Raw genomic sequence first — 21,671 nt, forward strand, 5'->3', positions numbered from 1 at the left:
GCAATCTGAGCAACCGGTTAAGGGACTATTCATGTGAGCACTGTTGTTTAGACTTTAGCCATTGTTTGAGTCCTTGGTAAAAGCTTTTCTGTTAGTTTCTAACTTTAGCTCAGTGGGTAGAGAGTTCCAAAGTTTGGCCCCCTTTACAGAGAGAGCAGACTGGCAGAAAGAAGTCTTGCATCTAGTACAGTACAGTACTATACAGTATATATCCATATATCACACATGCACATGCATATGTGTTGATTCATGGTGTGGTATTGTGAACTCTATCGAGGAGTCTGCTGAGTAGAACTGGTAGAATGCATGCCTGTCTGTCTGCCTGTCTGTCATTCTTGTTTCTAAAATCAATGGTTCACTCTGATCATACTCCGTTTTCCCTGACTCCTTTTCCATTTCAGGGGAGAAGATTTTCAACATTGACTGCGGGCGTAATGCTCCCCTGCACTCTCCCCCCTCTGAGCACTACACCATCATCTTCAACACCTTCGTCCTCATGCAGCTCTTCAATGAGATCAACGCCCGCAAGATCCACGGTGAGAGGAACGTGTTTGACGGCATGTTCTCCAACCCCATATTCTGCAGCATAGTGTTTGGAACGTTTGGAATACAGGTGAGTCTCAGCTGTTCCTGTCAGTGTGCAACTTCGTCTGACATAAAATGTCCTATGTGTTGCTAATCTGTATCTAACTCTAGAAAGTTACTAGTTCCCATTTAGAAAATAGATCTGTAAAAACTGAATGATAAATCTGTTGTCTCTATTGTCTATGAGAGGGTCCATTATTATGTATACTATAAAGTTGACTAACATGAATATTCTAACATAAAATATTTTACAGACCTTTCCAACATGGGTTGTGTTGAGAGTAAAATAATCATAATTTATAAAAAAGATTTAAAATGCTGAAATGTAAATCATCATCAAATGTAATGTAAATCAAATATAGTAAACCAGTAAATAATTGTAGGGTGACATTTTCTAGAGATCTACCTTTAACAAGATGTTATTACTGACAATAAATTCTTATATCCTGCTGTCTCACTTTAATAGCTGCTGTTGTGCCTTTCTCATTTCCCTCCTCTCAGATCGTAATCGTGCAGTGGGGAGGGAAGCCATTCAGCTGTGCTCCCCTGAATGTGGAGCAGTGGCTGTGGTGCCTGTTCGTGGGACTCGGGGAGCTGCTCTGGGGACAGGTGCTGCTGCTGCTAATGTTCACTCTCTGGAGCCCAGTCCACCTGTCAGACACATAAACACCCACCCAGCCACACGCCTGCTGAGTTTGGTTGCAGCTCTGCAAGAGAACAGTTGGAGAATTGATATATAGATACACAGTAGATACAGAGAGATAGAGTGTGACAGTACAGGGTGGTGGGACCTGGATTCCCACCCTGGTCTTGTGTTTAGCTGCAACTGTGCTCAGTAACTTAACTAACTCCAACATGTTTTAGTATAAAGGTTGCATGAACTTCATCAGAGTGGCAACTAAGCTCTATGAGATGGTGAATCTTCCAGAAATGGATTGGGTTGTCCTGTGGTAGCTACTTTCGATCCATTTTAACCTGTCCTCTTCAGGTGTAATATACCCTGACATAGTTAAAACCTCTGGCCTCAGGTTATTTGCCAGTGTTATTTCACCGACGTGTCCTCCAAGGTTCATTAACCATCTGGTCTTGGAGACTTAACAACATGCACATTTGACCAAGACCTTTGCCTTCATAAGTACTATAGGCCTATCCCCTTAAGTTACTCTCCATAAGCTGTTTATGTGCCTCCATGAGCTCATGTGTTGTGGTGTCGTTTTAACCGAGCTGGAATGTATTGGGGTCACAGGTCATTGCCACAGTGCCCACCAGTCAGCTAAAGTTCCTGAAGGAGGCCGGCCATGGGACGGGCCGCGATGAGATCATGGACGAAGATATGGCAGAGGATGAGGAGGAGATCGACCACGCTGAACGCGAGCTTCGCCGTGGACAGATTCTCTGGTTCCGAGGACTCAACCGTATTCAGACTCAGGTAGAGTTTATAGTTTCTAATGTTTTATCTGCCATTTCAGCAGAGTTGTCTTTTTTTTTTAACTGACTTTTTTCCCCACAGGAAGAAAAAGCTCTGAATGTACTGAGCACAAGGTTGTGCTTATTTTTCAACCAATGTTTTGTTTGACAGTATTGATTTTGTACCGACTGCCGAATTCAAGTCCAATGCTAACCTATCCCTAGTATGCCTTATAGCAAAATATATTTTGTTATTTGATACAAAATAATTATAGTAATGTCTGATATGAAATCTTAACCAGTTCTTTTCTACATTTAAAATCCTACCACATCCAATCCCCTTTCGCCCACCATTCTATGTGCCACCATTACATCTCCCCAGTCATTGTATTTATTTCAGTATGCCTTAAAAAAATCACCACCACCACACACCCCTTCCACCGTCATGCCATTGTCATACTGACCTCACAGATATCGACCTTGTTATGTTTCACTGACATCAACCCAAGGCACTTTGCCTGTGGAGGAGAAGCTGCTTCCATAGATGTGTATTTAAGGTGTCCAAAATGGACGACTGGTAAACAAATTTGACAGTAGTGCTACAGAAACCAGACACTGATAAAGCAGTAGATACGAATCACTAAAACGTTATATGTCTGCTATACGATAAAATATACTGGAGTTTATAGATATGAATCTGAAGGCTTTAAATGCCCGCTAGCGAATAGATACAAATCACTATGGCTTTGTGTGCCATGCTAAATGGTGAAGTATGCTGCTGCTTATATTTAAGTATGCCCAGCCTATATAAACAATGGATTTCCACTGAACCGCAGATATCCACTACAATAAGTAGACCAAAAATACAGATTGTTTAGCACTACTTAACACATGATCCATGTTTGTAATTGTGGGTGAACTTGACTACTGAGCAGCCCTGTTTCCTCTCCCACGTATTGAGACTCATTACGGTATGTGTGTGTGTGTGTGTGTGTGATGTTCCTCTCTCTCTCTCTCCTGCAGATGGAGGTAGTGAGTACCTTCAAGAGAAGTGGTTCCTTTCAGGGGGCTGTGCGCCGCCGGTCCTCTGTGCTCAGCCAGCTCCACGAAGTAACCAATATTTCTACCCCCACTCACGTAGTTCTCTCCACTGCCAATGCCACGGGTGCCCCAGGGAGTGAGTTCCAACTTTGCATTAAATGGCGCCCTAAACGTATAGCACAAATAGCACACTTAACCGTTCAGTTAGAGTCGGACATTAAGGACATATTAGGTGCAGTATATGTACAACTAGGCATGCATGTGTGTGCACACACATATAGATACATCTATATCTATATACAGTACTCATACCCACACATGTACGTAAATTAATTTCCTACTTCATCGCACACACACACTCACATACACACACACATACATACACACACTCACATACGCACACACACACACACACACACACACACACACACACTAACATACACGCACACACACTCACATACACACACAGAGTCCACCAACATGCATCTAGATACTGTCCGAGGAAGTGGATTCACACCAGGTGCCTGTGTCATCCTCGTTTTTGTCTTTCCATCCCAGTTTCCTTTTCCTTTTTTCTAGTTTGAGCTTCATGTTTCCGTTGGCTGTTCGGCGCTCTTTTTTGCATCCTCCCCCCTCCTCCTCCTCCTCCTCCTCCTCTTCCTCCTCCCCGTTCACTACCTCATGTTAATCTGAAGCTATTTCTTTGTCTTGCTGCTTCGTTGGGCTTTGGTGCTGCCTGTGATTTGGCTCGCTTTGCTCCTCTTGGTGCCTTGCTCCTCGTTTATTCAGTTGATTTCTGACGGTCCTGAGATATTCGTCATAAAACAAAAAAGACATTGATCATTCTGAAAGGCACAATCCATTCAGTCAAGTTTGTCGATTCCCACGAGTCATTTTCAGAAGGCAAAAGTTTCTTTCAAAACTGAGCAAGTTCCACTTTCTCTGTTTGAGAAAGGGATGTTGCAGTCATTCAAACAAAACAGAACACAACAAAAACAGATGTTAAAAATGGACAAAGAAATTTGAGATGTAGTCCTTTTATTTCTTTTTTCATTGTAGAGTCGTAGTAAACCTTCGAGTATAAGGCCATGAGCATTGTGTTGCATCAACACTAATTCTTTTCCATCCCTCTCCAGGAACGCCTGGACTTCCACAAAGAAGCTTCCAGTGTGTCTCGTGTTGTATTACGAGTGTCCTGTTCAAACTCAAGTCATTCTTATTTGTTTTATGATGTGCTGTGTTTTTCCTCTGATTATCTGTCCTTTGTGAGCTTGTTTTGTTTCTCTTTCTTGCCTCTTTCTCTTTCCCCTCCTCTTTTTCGCTCCTCTTTTTCTTTCTCTTTGTAGGTTCTGAGTGTCACATAGGGGCACATCAGTGTTACTCTGCCACGCTGTTGAATCCTGTTTCCTTTCTTACTTGTTAGTTATTTTTGACTAATTGGATTTAGTTGGAGCTACTGAATGTTGTGTTTCTTTTCTTTATCGCTTGTCCTGGTCCGTGTGCTGCCGTGATAAAGAGGAGAAACAGGAAGAGTCGAAAAATTAGAAATGAACTTTCCAACTTACACAACTCTGGAAATACATGAACATAATTGTATTTAAGATAATAATGAGATCCGTAGAAGGTCATGTTAAATGGACATACAGAGTGTGCATTGCCATGCAAAGGCCTGTTCTGCAGCTGCATGTGTGCATTTTAGCGTTGGGATGCTGATTGAAAGGTGATCTTTTGAAAGCCAACACATGGAGCTCCTCAATACAGGTAAACACAGCAGGCTTTTGCATCTCAGTGTACCTGTCCTGTATGTCAAGGTAAATGTACACAGGATAGACGTGCTTACATTTACCCATCTATCTGCATCTTAAGTTGTGTAGAATTATTAAGCCAGATATTCCTAACCTTAAACCGAGACACATACTCCTCTAATCCACTAATTATCATTCTCTTTTTTTATTTTATTATGTTTTAATACCACCATCCGCAGACATTAGAATAATTCAAGTGATTTAGTTCCTTATAAAATATAGACCCACTCTTCTTTTTCATCTCCATTTGATATGCGTGAGGTTGTCAGTTCAGTAAATTGTCTTGTCACACTAAAACTGGGACAAATATAGCAGTATATTTGTTTCTCTCTGTCCCCCGCCCTCTCTCTCCCCCTCTCTCTCTCTCTTTCTCTCTCTTTCTCTCTCTCTCTTATCCTCCTCACTGTCTGTCTGCTTGTTCTCTGTCCCCATCATTTCTGTGCTTGTCTGTCATCCAAAGCCAAATACATGTAATGCCAGGTAGAACCTGTCATATGTATCATGTAATTTGCTTACAAAACACATAAAACAGTCAATGGACAATGCTAAATGTAGTTTTGATCTGAATTTAAATATTACACCCATGGTATACCCCCCCCCGTAGTGATTTAGAGTAGTGTGATCATTTGGGACAGACAGTGTTTTTTGGTTTTGATTTATTTTGTTTTTCCCTTTTACAATATACTGTAATCCAAAATGATATAATGTCAAGCAAACTTAGTATTTCTGATTGCTTTGCCCTTGAGAGTAAAAACAGTAGCCAGCAATGTTGCAGAAAAGCCTCCATTTATTTAAACATCTCTAAATAAAATGGCATTCAGCCTCAGCACTCAGCAGGCAAGGAAGATGGTAGGGTCTTAGTCATCTAAGACTCTAAGGATCTAAGACTCTTTTGATGTACATAATTCTTTGTTTGACTTTATGTTTTCCATAAAGCTCCTACAACAGCATTGTGAAAGAACAAAATTACGTTTTAAAAATGCTCTTGTCCTCTGTGCAAAAGAGCATAAATTTTGCATTTCCATACATTTTGTGCAGTTTGACAGCTGTGGGCCTTATACTCGAAAGTTTACAATGTGCTATCCAAAGTGTTGAGGAAAACATTAGGAGGCTACTTTATTACCAGTGTTCTCTTAATGAATGTTCACAACCTGGCTTCTTGGAAAAACAAATCCACCTAGGTGCTTCAAACCGTTTCTCTGTGTTCTTTTTTAAGTAAATTTCTTCTGGAAGATTTTAGTCAGGCAGTTGTGTTGCTTCCTGTCCATTGCTTGGAGAATTTTGTTGCACATGCACCGCTGCAAGCAACTTTGCAAAAGAATGTAGCAGCACTGTATGCATGTCAAAAAGCACACCATTTATTAATCTGCTTCACTGCAACATAAATATATATCACCGGGACCATCAGACTTCCTTATAACATTATGTACGCAAAGCCCAATGATGGGCTTTCCACCCAGTAACTCACTCAGATGTTTATCTGCCTGCATAGCACACAGTGCTCATAAGATCTTGGTTTTCCTCATGAGTAATTTGAGCATGGCTGACTTTGGCTGATATCCCTTGTGCAATTTTGCCATTTTTTTAGACGTAAACAAAAAAAAAAGGGAAAAAAAGACTGTTGGTGCTGAGAAAAACAAAACTATATGTGATTGGGCAGCATCACAGAAAAAAAGAGGGGGGGGGAAATTGCTGGTGGCACCACGTGTTCTGGGCTGCAGTCATCCCTGGACGCACTCCAAATATGCACCGTACCATCTGTCAGAAACATGGATTTGGATGAATCATCTTGTGTCACACCCTGCCATTACTCTGTGGCCACCGCCGGGCATACTGGTGGTTTGTGGCCAGCAGCCGTATAATAATGACCTGCTCAAGAGTGGAGCTCCTCACAATGAAAACTCAAGATCCACCTTTTAAATATTTTTTGTTTTTTGATAAAATATTGATTAAAGCGTTGCATGCAAATGTTGCCTTGAACCCAGACAAAAGCCAGTAGGTATCACCAACAGGGAGTGTAATGTCTCATCACTTTCTTATGATGGTTTCTGTCCATTAGAGTTTTTAGACCAGCCTAGTTTTCAGGAAATCTTTACCCTATTTAGCCATCTGGCCTACCCCACAGTAGTAATCCTCCCAAGACCATTGGCAATAAAACTAGTCTCTATATATCTGCAGGGGCAGTGTAGACTATTCCAAATGTAATGTACTTGGTTACTCACTTGGTACTTGGTGACCTTTATCAAGTATGCCCCCATAAATAAGCAGTACTTATATACTGTTCCACTGTGAACAACATGCACAAAACACATTGGTTTATCTATACAGCCTCAGGTATGGTTGTGGATTAGTGGGACAGATGATGAAACCACTAGCTCTAGTGGCTCTTTTACAGGAGGAATACTATGATAATTACTGCAGACACATTTCTTTTTACAGCTTCTAAACACAATAAATCTCCATAATACCTTACTCTGCAGGCTAAGTTAGGTTGTTAATAGATATTGATTGACTTGTTAAAGCTTTCCGTTGATTATGTTTGCTCTGCATTATACCGGTAGTATGCTTGCTTTGCTTGGCAGATTGTTGCACTTTGCCTTAATATGTGCATTTTTGCTTGTATTTATTTGTTTGCTTTGTGTGCTATTGCATCCCATAAATGAATACCTGCATTTTAAGATGGGTGCCTCATTCATGATTGTGCATGTTTCTCCCTCCTGTATTTCTTTTGCCACTGGAATACAAATCATCATATTTGATTCGGAGCCTATCTGTTTACTGATATTACAGATCATGCCAAAAAGATGCATTTATATACAATGTTGTATACAACAAATAGCATAGCATTGTCAGTCACCACAATTTATCACTGTATTGTTTCTTGTGTCAGCGTCTCTGTGTGTGTGTGTGTTTGTGAGTGAGGAGGGCGTGGTGATAGGAGTGAATGTGTTTTATGTAAATGTTTAAATTCAATTTTCCATTGTTATTGTTGATTTTTATTTGCTCATAAACCACCCATTTTATTGTCCAACTGTGAACTGACAACAGCAAAAGTTGGTTTAACATTTTTGTTTTAAATTTATTTTTTGGTTCTGATTTTTATATCATTCGGTTTGTTTCCATGTTTTTACGTAATTACATCCAGAAGCACTCCTTGGTTGAGAAGCATTTTAAAGCTGCATGAGGGAGAGTGTGCCTTGCAAATGAAAGCCAAAGCAACCTGTATTGTATCAGGCCTGCATCTCCCAAGACTGAATAGGATAAATATTGGATTCTCAAGTTCTTTTACTCCTCAAATTGCCCTGCATTAGAGACGGAGAGTGGCATTGTCCAACCGTCACGATCTCCCCACTCTCTCAGGTAAAACCAGAATGGGTTGTCCTTCGCCACTCCTTGAGAAACTAAATTGCCCTCTGCTTTTCTGTTTCTTCACAACACCCCCATCTTGTACTCCCGTCCCCTTTTTTTTTTATTGTGTCCCCACCTCCCACCTTTGCATTGTTCTTTAGATCCGGGTGGTGAATGCCTTCCGTAGCTCTCTCTATGACGGCATCGAGAAGCCAGAGTCCAGGAACTCCATCCACGACTTCATGGCGCACCCTGAGTTTATCATCAACGACTCGGTGAACAGCATCCCTTTGATTGACGAGACGGACATCGACGACGAGTCGGAGCGCGCCAACCACAACCATGTGCGCCTGGCTCTGCGTCACGGAGCCCCGCCTTCCCAGGTCCCCCAACGCCCACCCCGCTCCCGCCCCCCAACCCGCCCCTACCGACAGCAGAGCCTCCCCGTGACCCTCAACTGCAACAACAATGCCGCCGAGAGTGACGTCTTTCTCACCCCGAAAGATGCAAGAAAATCCGCTGATTCCCCGATCCCAGCTAGCCCATTGCACAGCTTTGAGACGTGTTTATAATTACTTGGGAGGGAGGGAAGAGAGAAATTCACACTTTAGTTTTAAGTCAGAAAAGGCCATGAATGACCTTATTAATGGACTACCAGTGGATCTCAAAGAGATGGACCAAGGAGAATTGACCTAAAGCAGTATTATATAACTGAGAAAACTGACTTTGACACTACTGAGTTACAGATGTTTCTATCCTCCCTCACGTCCTCACCAGAAACACCTCTGTTGACCTTCCCTCTCGGCTTTCCAACATCATCATGGTATCTCCACTGCTCTTCGACCCAACAACTTAACCCCAGTGGAACTGGACGGAGAGGATAACTTCAGAGAATGAAGTGTATGGGGGTACAACAGCAGAGTGTCTGAACTGGCAAGGAACATGGACTTATAAAGGGGTTTAATCATTCCGCTTTTTAATTATTATATTACTGTTCCAATTATTATTATTATTGTGGTTACTACTGCTAAAATTACAATTGCTACTACAATTACTATATTCCAGTTAAGATGCTTTATAAATTAGCTTTATATATCCATGTATGTTTGTATGTATGATGTATGTTTGTATGTATGTGTTTATCTGTTTGTTTGTTGCTGAATTGTAGTTAATGTCTTTTTTTCTGTTTGGTTATTTTGGTTCCCATAACCTTCCTTTACTCCTGTCCACCTCACGCTTTTTCTGTGTTTGAGTGTGTAGTGTATGTCTTTAAACAGGAAAATGAAATAAAAACATACAAATAAATCAAATAGACACAGGTACATTTAATCACAGTTGATTATATCTCACAAATAAAAAGAGTATATTCATAATAAATATACAGTACGTATATAGCAAAGCCTTATTTATGGCAACTATTGACAGTGCCATTCAAATATCTGTTTGTGTGTGTTTGTGGGAGAAAGAGAGTGCAGGTATGCATGCCTGTTTAAAGCACATTACGTACATTATTTTAACATACGCACATTTTGAACCATTTTTCAAGGTAACAAGTTTTTATAACACTTTCAAATTAATTGGTAATGCTATGTAAGATTATGACAGATTAATACACCTGCCATTCCCACTATCTGGCTGGATCTGGGTTGGAAACCCCACAAAAATGTAAGAAAGTTTTTTTGCTGGGCATCACCATATTTGTTAATTGTTTTAACAGTTTAAATTAGTCATATAGCCTATACATGTGGCACTTTGAAACTGATACCAGGAGGTCTGGTGGAAGGATAAGGAGGAGAAACGTTAAAAAGACTATACATTATTTAAAGACTATTTATATAACATTATTTATTTATATAAACATTACTGAAAAGCAAAGAGGTAACTTTTCATAATCATTGAAAGTCATAATTGACGTTGAAACTGAAATTTATTGAAAATTAATTGCGCAGCCCTTTACCCAATTAAAATATGAATGCTGTAAGCTACCAGTTTTATAATTTATTCATAAAGCCTGTTTGTGTGTGTGAGAGTGAGAGAGAGTGTGTGATAAAGGGAAGATAGAGGGCATACTCCTACAGTGCTTCCAGTGATTTTCCCTCTCAGGACTTCTGGCATTTCACTGAAGCAGATATGACATTGTGGAAAAAACCAACGAAGATATCTGGTGGATATTAGGAAATGTTGAATGAATGTCAGTGTCCACTCCGAAACCCTCAGGTGGTAAAGCAACATTAGTAGGGTAAAAATACTGAAATATAGACCTTCAGTGAACATACCTTTGCTTTTTCGTTTCATCCATGCTGGTGTACCTATAAGACAAAGTCAATTTAATAAGTAGGTTATTAGTGCCTTCCACCTAGTCTAGTTACTGAATATTTGAACTTGAATAATATATTTACCCAAAATACGATTCCACATGTTAATGCAGTCTTCATCCGGGTTTCTCATTGCCGAACATTTCATGTATACTTGAAGAGACAAATGTATTAGGAAAAAACAGTTGAATATGGCTTATATGCATTTACAAGGTCTATTTAAGATGAATGTACTCTGATATTTTAACCAGTTGAAAGCAATAGTAAATTGGCTACATACAAGTCATTGAAACTAGTTATTTTGCCTACCATACGTATTCCTCTGTGCTTCCATTGCATTGTTCCATGCTGTTGGAAAAAGAACATTATTTAAGTTATAAATAGTTATTTAGTAAGAAGTTGCACACATTTAGTTGTTAAATTCAACAATTCTCACCCATTTGTTCAGCATAGTCATGGTTACTTGTATCAGTTGCAAGCGTGACAAAAATTCTCCCGATGTGAACAAACCAGCATGCCATATAGGCTATAGGACAGAACAGAAATTATAGATTTATTCCTCCAGTAGAATTCAATTCAGAATTTAATATTTCAGCACAAACAGCTATAGCATATTAAAGATATGAAACTGGACACTTGATATGCTATGTACAATTATGACATATTGATTCTTTGTGTGAGTGCCTTATAATAATAACATCAAGTTCATGCTTACCTGGATCACTGAACAGTGTAGAGCCAAACAGAGTAATTAAAGGCTCCATCTTCTCTAAGAGGTCATCAATCACACAGTCTAAGGCAGATATGCACAAATCCAATCACTTGTTACATACACATACAGTAATAGATAATGTCATGCTGTGTGCAACTTTTTAGTAGTTGTCATAAAACTTCCTAGTGACTGATGTTGCACTGTAAAATTTACATTGTGGTGGCAAATATTCAGTTGAGCATCCACTTTCTCACCAGTGAGTTGAGTTCCATTGTGAGTGTCAGGCCTCGGCCAGCATTGTAGGTAGGAGTCAGAGAAAAGGTCTAGGCCAACATCTGTGCCAACAAAATGGTATCAGGTCCCACACTCATACACTTCCTAAACAGTCCGAACACCAATTAAATGAAGATAGACACGAACCAGCATACTGTTCAGCAGTTTCTGCTATGACTTTAGCATATGCAAACGCATCCTTCGGGATCTGTTTCACACAGAGTTTTAGGGCATTTTTACAGTCGCGGGCAATGCAGCCTGGAACACAAGCAAAAAAAAACATAGAAGTGACATACACTACTCACAAAAAGTCAGGGAGATTAGGCTTTCGGGTTAAATTTCAGGATGAACCTAAAATCCACTATAACCTTTACAGGTGAACTTGACCTTCTCTAAACTTTTGAATGTGCATGCCAACAGTTCAGTATTTCAGTACTTTCTGTACTGAAACATTACATTTCACCAAAAAGCCAGATATCCCTAACTTTTTGTGAGTAGTGTATTCAACTTTCCAGTTAGACAATGGCACTGCTTTGAAATCTCTGTCTTTGCAATTACTCATGGCACTGAAAATTACAATTCATAAAATCCAAAATGAACTCCAAAACATACATCATGGCCATGTAACAAAATATTCAAAATGAACACACCTTTGGCTTTGCCTGTAAGTTCCCCCTGATTAGTTCTCAGGCAGGATTTCATCCGTACACCACATTTAGCTTCCATGCAATCTACAAAGAACATACATGTGTACAGTAACATTTGGATTATTTAGCAAAATAAACACTAAACATGATGCTCATTCAGTGACTGACTAGGACTTTCTATGCTTTTTACCTACCAGATATTAATTGGAGACCTGGAAACTGTATGGCTTCACTGGCACTCAACACTGGAGACAACACATGTAGGTTAGAGCTCTCTGTCAAAGATGACCACTTCATTTCACTTCACTTTCACTTCATTTTTTCGCATCATGCCACTTGCTGTAATGGCACTTAAAATTTGATGGAAAAAAAGCTGTGTTTCTGTAATTACTGTGTACTGTAAGTCAATGGTGTCATGATAAGAACCGCTAAGTAAGTGATTACATATTGCAGTTTAGCTTAACCAGTCAAATATAAACATACCTATGAGCACGAGGCAAAAAGCAGGGAGCTTGTACTTTGTCATTGTCATCTTTCTAGATAGACCGTGCAAGATATAAGAAATTGAATTGAATTAGAATGAGAATAAAAACAGACTTAATTGTCATGTCAAGCACGAAAATTGTTACCGATAAAATAGATAGTATACATGCAATGTGTATTGACACAATTCAATACAAGTAGAATCTTAAAATGTCCACTATGAAAAGATGTACCCAATGTTCAAAATGTTAAAAAATGATTACTAACCTTGTAAAAACGTCAAGGCAGGAAGATCAGTGCTTATTTGTGTTTGCTTTCATTTTCATTCTCAGAGTGAAATGAAAATTCTGCCAACTGCACATGCACTCTGGCATCAAGGCAGGGACACTGTTAAGGAAATCACGTGAGTTACTGTTAAGTTCTGCCCCAACTGGCCTGGCAAGATTTATGGGAACTGTCTTATTCCAGCAGTGGTACAAGAAAAGGTGAAAGTGGTTGCTATAATATTCCAGTTAAGATGCTTTCTAAACTAGCTTTACACTATCCATGCATTAGTTTTGAGATTTTCAAAAGGTATTCAAAGACTCATCTGTTTACCTTGTATATAAGTCATTCTTATTCTGTTCAAATAATTTAGTATTACTATTAATAGTATTTTTACAACCCCAACACAGAAAAAGTTGAGAGATTGTGTACATTGTGAATGATAACAGAATCTGAGACAGAAGCATGCCAACCACAACCATGTGCGCCTGGCTTTTGTTCCCATTATCTTCCTTTACTCCTGTCCACCTCACGCTTTTTCTGTGTTTGAGTGTGTAGTGTATGTCTTTAAACAGGAAAATTAAATAAAAACATACAAATAAATCAAATAAACACAGGTACATTTAATCACAGTTGATTATATCTCACAAATAAAAAGAGTATATTCACAATAAGTAGATAGCAAAGCCTTATTTATGGTTTATGGCAACTATTGACAGTGTTATTCAAATATCTGTTTGCTTGTTTGTTTGTGTGTGGTTGTGGGAGAAAGAGAGTGCAGGTATTTGCATAATAAGCACTTTATACATATTTCTTTTAACAGTTTTTGTTAAAGTTCAACAATTTAAAAGATGAGGAAAGGGTGACAAAAACAGCAAAACATCAGATGTGTAAAAAACTATATCAACCTTTACTGCTTTTATAAACGGAATCTTGGTCAATTTAATTTGGATTTTGTTTACAGTGTGTGACTACGTTTACTGTGGCTTATAAACATGGCAATGCTACATAGAAAAATGTCCCATTCTAGCTGAATTATGTGTGTGTGTGTGTGTGTGTGTGTGTGTGTGTGTGTGTGTGTGTGTGTGTGTGTGTGTGTGAAGAGAGTGAGCATATTCCTTTTCCAGTGACTTTTCTTCTCAGGACTTCTGACATTTAACTGAAGCTGATATGACATCATGGATAAAGGTAACAAGGATATCTGGTGGAGATAAGAGATTAGAACATGTTGAGTGAATATCAGTGTCTGTAGACTTTAGTCCAAGTGTTAAAGCAACATTGGTAGTGTTCAAAATTACAGAATACAGAATATACCTCAAGTGAACATACCTTTGCACTGTTGTTTCACCCATGATGGTTTATCTAAGGGTACAGAGCAAATCCATGTATAATCACCTCTCCCATTATCATGTAAATATTAAGTGTCAAACTTGATTTTATCTGTTATAATATATTTACCCAAAATTCGATTCCACATGTTAATGCAGTCATCCATATTTACCCTTGAATAACACGTTATGTATTCTTGAGGAAAAAATAGATTGGGGGGAAAGTAGAAGTAAATATGCCTTCAAAACATTTGAAAATTAAGAAGAGAAGAGCTAATGACAAAAAAACTATTACCATAGGGTTTCCTTTTTGCTTCAGTTGCCTCGTTCAGCACTATTAGGAAATGAACAATACATGTTAAAAAGAATATAGTTGTTTGATATGGCGTTACAGTTATTTAATCATGATCATTAACAACAATTCAATAACAATGCTCACCTATTTGGTTAATGAGGTCGCTGTACTTATCAGTGTCAATATATGAAGCCAACACTTTCCCGACGTGAACAATCCAGCATGCCATATAGGCTATAATAGACATTTGAAACATTATTTGTAGCATGCCATATAGGCTATAATAGACATTTGAAACATTATTTGTAATTCCAATTGCAGTTCTTGATGACATTTCTTTTTTTTTTCATTTAAACATTTAATATTTCAGTGTATTGTGAATAGCTATACAATAATGAAGATATGAAACGATTAAATATGTCACTGTTTATGCGGCGATATAAAATTAAGACATTGCGTGTGAATACTGAATAACAACTGCATGCAATGCAGGAAAAGGTATACAGGTTGATGTTTTACCTGGATCACTAAACAGGGTAGAGCCAATTAGATTGATAAAAGGTTCCATTTTCTTCAAGCCATCATCAATTACACAGTCTAAGGGAAACACACAATCCAATCATTTGTAACACAGTCATGTAGGCCAGATTGCAGCATGCTTGCTTTTAATGAAACCTGCTATTAACTTGATATTGCATCTGGATAGAATGTGAATCTACATTGAGATGAGAAATATGTTAATGAGCATCCACTTACTTACTCACCAATGAGTTTAGTTCCATTGTTAATGTCTGCGTTAAGACAGCAGAGCAGGAAGGAGTCAGAAGGAGTCAGCCAGAATAAAATCTGTATTAACAAGGGAAATGTTATCAGAGTGATGTGACAGTCACAGTCCTTTGGGACACTTCAGTCTTTAAGGAATACCCAAAAAATAAAGAAAGGCACAAACCAACATATTGTTCAGCTATTTCTGCCATGGCTGTGGCATATGCAAGCACATAATTTGGGATCTGTTTTACACATAGTTTTAGGGCATTTCTACAGTCACGGGCAATGCAACCTTGAACACAAACACATTCACATACACAGTTAGGTAGTAAGTTCAACTTCTCAGGAAGATCTGCTTTGCAACCTCTGTCTTAAATTATGCACGACTCATAAAATAAAAAACAAATGAAAAGTTTATAAAATCCCATATTATATCCAATACATACTGTGACCATATGAGAAAAGGTTCAAAGTTAACATACCTTTGGCATTGGCTGTAAGTTCCCACTCATTAGTCCTCAGGCAGGACCTCATCCGTACACCACATTTTGTTTCAAGGCAGTCTAAGAACCACATGTGTACAGTACATAATATTAATTTACACACATTTTGATTGTTCGACAAAAAGAAAAAACTAAGCAAGATCTTCATTGAATATCTGGCTGATTGGAACTTAATTGTCTGTTTTTCACATACCAGATAGCCTATTAATAACTCAAGCCCTGGAAACTGTAGGCCTATGGCTTCACTGGCACTCAGCACTAGGGACCAATAGAATAGATTAGTTGCATTGGTCAGACAATATTGTCTTTCAAGCATTACTTTCACTCCATGAGCTAACGGTTGTAATGAAGCTATACATTTTGCAAACTTCTACTTGAAAGAAATAACAGGAAAATATTTAGTAGCATAGCATAAAACAAACATACCTATGAATACAAGGAAAAGAGCTGGGAGGCTGTACTTAGGCTACGTTTATATGGTGACGATGAAAAAAGAAGACGCAGAAGTGGCGTCTCGTCTTCATTTTTTATTCGCGTTTAGACGAGCATTCTCAGGGGGAAATCTTTGTTTATATGAAGACGCAAGACTATGTGATATTCGATTGGATATGCATTCCAGACCGCTGGGTGGTGGTGTGATAGAACCCGGTACGTCACGCGCAGACATTCTAATTTGACAGTTTAGCCAGAGAGGTAATCAAGGATCTTTGGTTTAGCCAGAGAGGGTTAAAGCAGAGAATTTCTAATAGGAAGATAATTGGCACTGTCTGGTTACTTCCGGTTTCTGGACTGGGTGCAGTTCCTCCTCAGATTCCACTTGAGAGCGCTCGCAGGCGAGTGCAGAATGCATGGAGGTCTATGGAGCTTTACCCCTCAATATCCACTTTTCTCTAGATATAATTTTTTGAGTAGTAATTTGAATGTTGCATTCGCTAGGAGAGGCAAAGAAAATACACACTGTTGATTGTTATATTTTTTGAAGTCACATAAGTCTTCTAAAAAGCCTTTCAAATATGTCAATGACGTCATTCATTAGCACAATGCTAGCGTGATATGGGCAACAACGACCCAACCTGTAAGAAATGAAAAGGACATAACTACTCGTTCATTCAACTTTAGATCTAAAATCTATATTGAACCTGCATAAACTACAATAAAATCTACGATTCTTCCACGAAAAGCAGGTGAAAGAGATACATTTAGCCGTCTAGCTCCATAGACCCCCATTCAACCTGCACTCGCCCGCGATCACCCCCAGTGGAATTCTAATGGAACTGCAACCAACTTCGATGCAATGGGGCTTAATAGGAAGTGCCAAGGCTCTCCGTAGACGGGCTCTGGTTAAAGCGGAGCGAGAGGCGCAAACGTTCGACAATTTCCGCGTTCGATTATTGCAAGGGGGAGGGGGGGAAATCCACGGAGAAGTGTAATTTCTTTGAAATGACAACTAGCTGAATAACATTACTGACATTAGTTAAAGTGGATAGTTTATACTCAAGTGAATTTGCAATAGTATATTAAGTTTAAGCGAAGTCCTTCAACTACTAGTCACTTGTTAGCGCATAGCTGTATTGCCATAGCTACTCCCATCCACTTGTATAGCATTTTAAGCTAGCGTTAGCTAACTAGCTAGCTCGGTTCACATGACTAATTAAATTATTCATATCATGTCCTAAAGAATGATTCATTGGTATCATACATGATTATAGACAATAATACTGTGAACACAATTATGTGTATCTGTTCTTATTGCTTATTAAGAGAGAAAGTTTATTTAGTGACGTAAGGTGACACTCCCACTTATGCAGACCGGAACTGTCCCGTTTTGCTCCCATAGTAACGAATTACGTTGCTCTATCTTGCTTAGCCTGGCTAGCGCCACCACTTCTCAATGAGACGTGGTCTGGGAACCAAACGTTCATTTTCTCGTATTTGAAAAAAATGCCCAGATCCGTTTATTGGGTGCCACGGATGTCTATCAAATGCGTCTGTGCATAGCTCATCATCGTCTTGCTCTTCCCCCTGTTCTGTGATTGGTTCCCTATCTCAGGCGAAAATTTGCTCCATGGTCTCCAGGCTGCCTTAGCAGCGTGAATCAAATCGCGCGCAAGGCAGCATGGGAACACCCAGGCTACTATCTTGCTAGTAATCAAGGATCTTTGGTTTAGCCGTTTAGACGGAGACACAACCCGGGTCATCTTCAAAACTCTACACTTCAGATTTTTGCGTCTTCAAGCCCCGATGGCGGGGTCGCCGTGTAAACGAAAGGCACTTATGATAAAATATTTTGTCGTCTTCCTTTGCAATCGTTCTCGTATAAACAGCCCCTTAGTCATTGTAGTCTCTCAAAAGGTGTACAGTAGACACACATAGTTCGAATTACAGGGGGTACTGGGGGGTATCTGTGTTTGTGCATGTGTGTATGACTCTGTCGGTGTAGGATACTGTAGTGTTGCTGATACCCAGCTTGTTCTGGTTATCGGATTCTTGTAGGTTACCGCTCTGTAGTTCTTCTGTGGTAGTATGGTTTTTCATAGCTCCTTAATCACATTAAAGATTGCTCAGGTTTCACATATCTCCAAGTAATTGTGTTGATTTGACACTGACTACCATAGACTATAATGGAAAATTGGTTTCTGTTTATACAGTATATGAGAGGGTTGGGTCTTACCTCCAGGTCTTATGAAATCTAAAAATAAACCAAATCAATATTTCATGAAATAGGCAATAGGCTTCTTGTAAAGGTATTACTAGTAATTGTACTTTAGTAGTAATTAGAATGGAATTTCAGTGCACTTAACTTCTAACTTTTGGGAGTTCTGACAGTTCTCTTTTGGATAGGTCTATATAATAACAATGAGATATTCTGTAGCCTACTGATTATCAGTTTGTCGCATGTTTAGAGTATGTGTGTTGCACAACACATGTTGCACTTGGCGATCATGGTGGGGATTGATATGGTAGTGGACCATGATGGTCATAGAAGAAGTGAAGGAGCAGTACCCCCCAATTATGGTGGGGTAATTCGCACTCTGTAGACACAGTATACTAAGAAATTGAATACAGGGACAATAACAAATGACAAATGTAAATAGCCAATCATATAACGGTAAACAGTTAAGTAAAAAGAGATTACTGACCATGCAAGGTCTTTGAGACAGGAAGATAACACCTGTTGAGTTGAAAATCAAGGCTTTTGCCATATGATTTACTTTCATTCTCATTCTCAGAATGAAACGGACCTTTTGTGCTGGTCACTGTTGATATGTGACCATAGAGGCGGGGCACTGTGGCTAAGATATCACGAGTGCTGCTGCCCCAACGGGCCTGGCAAAATTTATAGGAAATGTCTACTACCAGTGGTAAAAGAGATTGAACTGGATTGCTTAGCATTCATGTATTTTCATTCCCCTCTGAGGCCTAGTCCACACGTACCAAACCGACCTTTTTTTCCTCCATCTTCCCTTGAACCGTATCAAGAATATTTACGTCCAAACGGATCCATCTCAACACGACTCAACACGTTACTTCATATCCCAGGCCTATAGGTGGCACTGTTTGAAATTGAAATTGACCAAAGCTTGCGCGCTGTGTAGGCCATACAACAGACAGAGTAGGCTACAACAAAACTGGGTAGTGCAAGGAAACCAGAATTGTTTGTGTGGACTTATAGTGAACTGTCAACTGTAGTCAACTGTAAAACTAATAAACTTAATTTTTACGGTTTGTGAAGGGTGCAGTACCGTCCTTTATTTGGCTAACGCAGGTACAAATAATCTCCTTTACTTTCTTTGGTTGTAGGATAGTCCGTGATTCACATTAGTTTTGGTTATCACCGCAAGTGCAAAGGCTAGGCGTACCAAAGTTCTAGGCTATTCCGCGCCACATTTATAATATTGCTATAATACCTTTGTTAGTAACAGTCGATACTTTTGCTTGCATCAAATCGCGCATTCGCATTTAGTGCGCATCTATAGGCTTAACATGAGTTCTAAGCGTCTTTGTAGTTAATGCACTATGCATGCACTCATAGTAAATGCACTATGAATGCATTTATTTATGTTGTAAGACATGTCAAATAAATGAATGACACTGGCACTACGCACAAATTAATGTAAACTTACACCGCACTTCCCTAATAACTTGTTCTCTCGCGTCACTGACAGTAGCTAGAATGCATAAAAAAACACCGGGAAAAACAGTGTTCAGTCCACCAAGTCATAAGCTATCGGCGCTGCGCAGTACCAGGTGTGATATTTATCCTACGGAGTGTAATCGTAGGTAATGTCATGTATGAAAACTAGTATTGTTAGGCAATACTATAAGGGCCCATCCACACGGAGACGCTTTTTGGGTTAAACGCAGAGGTTTTGCTTCGTCTTGACCGAGCGTCCAAACGAATCCTGTAAACGCACTGCCCGAAACCGCACTTTTTTGAAACCTGGTCCCAGAGTGGACAAATCTGAAACCGTAGCCCTTTTGAATTCGTTTGGACAGCGAAACCGCACATCCTGCGTATCGATGATGTCATCGCCACACCTCAGCTGCCCTGGACTTGACACTGGAATGATGGGATAAGATTTTTAGGTTATCCTGGATGAATTTAGCCTTGACTTGGTTTCACAAAAGAGATGGCACATAAGTTACCATGGGGATTTATTCTCTGCACCTAGCCTGGTCCCGACCAGGCTAACAGCCAAGCTAATAAGTTAATTCATAGCTGTCATTAACATCAGACCTAACTTTACTTCATTATTGCTATTATGACGCTATTTTCCGCGTCTTTTTTATTCCAACCGTGGGCACTTTGGAGCAGAAACGAGAACACGCACACATCCTGAATTACATACACCTGGCTTGACATAGTCGCTCCTACTCATCCTGGATTGGCATTAGTGAAATGAGTTGAGCTAGGATGACCAGACAAGCTATGTCAAACCTCGCTTTATCACTTATCTTGGATGTCTTAATTCTGCCTTTGTGAAATACCTCTCAGGTAGGCTATGCTGAACCACTAATTGAGCGGACCTTTAGTTGTAACGGTGCAGAGTGCAGGGGCCTGTTGCACAAAAGCAGAATTAAGACATCCGGGATAAGTTACTGAGCTGCGCTCAATGAATCCAAAACAAGAGCGTACAGGCTTAATTGGTTGCACAACGAGCAAGCCAGGATGAGCAGACACGGATTCATCAAGCCAGGTGAAACCTATCCTGGATAAGTGCGCGCTCACGGCTCCCTCAAATAGACCCTGCCACCGATCACAGATTCACCATGCCAACTAGAGCGGCTTCATTGCTTCTTCTACGGTGTGAAGTAGGTAGCGATAGCCCTTTCACAACAGAACAAACAGCAACACCTCTGTTTAGGAGAATATTGCAACTAGTGCCGCGACCACCACACGCGAAATGGTTAGGCACTCCTGTGACGTCACATTGTCGCATGACAGGTCGGGAATGGCGATATGTAAAAGTTAATTAATGATCACAAACGTTTAAATAATGACAGTGGGTCTAGTTATATGTGATAACAATGTGTAGTGGGCAGTGGAATAACGATTGGTTTCTGTTTGTGGTGACTGCTGACTGAGCAGGCTAGCTCCACAGAATAAATCGCCATGGTGATTTATACCATAACATATCCTGCTGCCCCCTATCCCGCTTTTGTGCAACTGGATCACGGATAAATTGAGCCAGGATAACCAAGATATCCTGGCTTAATCCCTTATCCTAGTTTTGTGCAATAGGCCCCAGAGCTGTGGTAAAATAATAATAATAAATAATAATACATTTTATTTAGAGCGCCTTTCATGTCACCCAAGGTCACTTCACAAATAAACAAAAACAAAAAGGTTGTAAAATTCAAAGTCATCTCAAAAATGTTTAATTAAAAGTAAAAGT

At 39.5% G+C, this 21,671-nt stretch overlaps 2 protein-coding genes across 6 annotated transcripts in view; one reads left to right on the forward strand and one right to left on the reverse strand.

Moving 5' to 3' along the window:
• The window catches only part of LOC121714119 (plasma membrane calcium-transporting ATPase 3-like), a 29,348-nt gene extending 20,465 nt beyond the window's left edge, over positions 1-8,883 (forward strand). For 2 of the 5 annotated variants that reach the window (XM_042099311.1, XM_042099312.1), the window contains 5 exons: positions 402-613; positions 1,087-1,194; positions 1,832-2,014; positions 3,016-3,169; positions 8,348-8,506. In XM_042099311.1, the coding sequence (XP_041955245.1) occupies positions 402-613; positions 1,087-1,194; positions 1,832-2,014; positions 3,016-3,169; positions 8,348-8,373 (683 nt within the window). In that variant the 3' untranslated portion in view covers positions 8,374-8,506. Of the gene's footprint in view, positions 1-401; positions 614-1,086; positions 1,195-1,831; positions 2,015-3,015; positions 3,170-8,347 lie in introns of all 5 variants that reach the window. The other 3 variants (XM_042099309.1, XM_042099310.1, XM_042099313.1) reach the window with 2 other exon arrangements.
• Positions 8,884-9,491: 608 nt separating this feature from the next.
• On the reverse strand, positions 9,492-13,411 carry LOC121714123. The gene is made up of 12 exons (XM_042099322.1): positions 12,884-13,411; positions 12,617-12,669; positions 12,328-12,378; positions 12,137-12,217; positions 11,634-11,744; positions 11,468-11,548; positions 11,217-11,294; positions 10,938-11,027; positions 10,811-10,849; positions 10,586-10,654; positions 10,463-10,495; positions 9,492-10,347 (listed from the first exon to the last, which is right to left on the reverse strand). The coding sequence occupies exons 2-12, from the start codon at positions 12,663-12,665 to the stop codon at positions 10,286-10,288; spliced, it is 744 nt and encodes a 247-aa protein (XP_041955256.1). The 5' UTR covers positions 12,666-12,669; positions 12,884-13,411; the 3' UTR covers positions 9,492-10,285.
• Between the last annotated feature and the right edge of the window lie 8,260 nt (positions 13,412-21,671).

This window comes from Alosa sapidissima, chromosome 7, assembly GCF_018492685.1.
Source record: "Alosa sapidissima isolate fAloSap1 chromosome 7, fAloSap1.pri, whole genome shotgun sequence".
Taxonomy (NCBI): domain Eukaryota; kingdom Metazoa; phylum Chordata; class Actinopteri; order Clupeiformes; family Clupeidae; genus Alosa; species Alosa sapidissima.

What these genes read in the sequence shown, in the direction of transcription:
- LOC121714123 (XM_042099322.1), bottom strand. Translation starts at nt 12,665, where the DNA reads ATGACAATGACAAAGTACAAGCTCCCTGCTTTTTGCCTCGTGCTCATA. An exon ending in TTTTTGCCTCGTGCTCATAG is followed by an intron (nt 12,379 to 12,616) that starts GTATGTTTATAT and finishes TGTTGTCTCCAG; the next exon opens with TGTTGAGTGCCAGTGAAGCC. An exon ending in TGACTATGCTGAACAAATGG is followed by an intron (nt 10,850 to 10,937) that starts GTGAGAATTGTT and finishes TTTTTCCAACAG; the next exon opens with CATGGAACAATGCAATGGAA.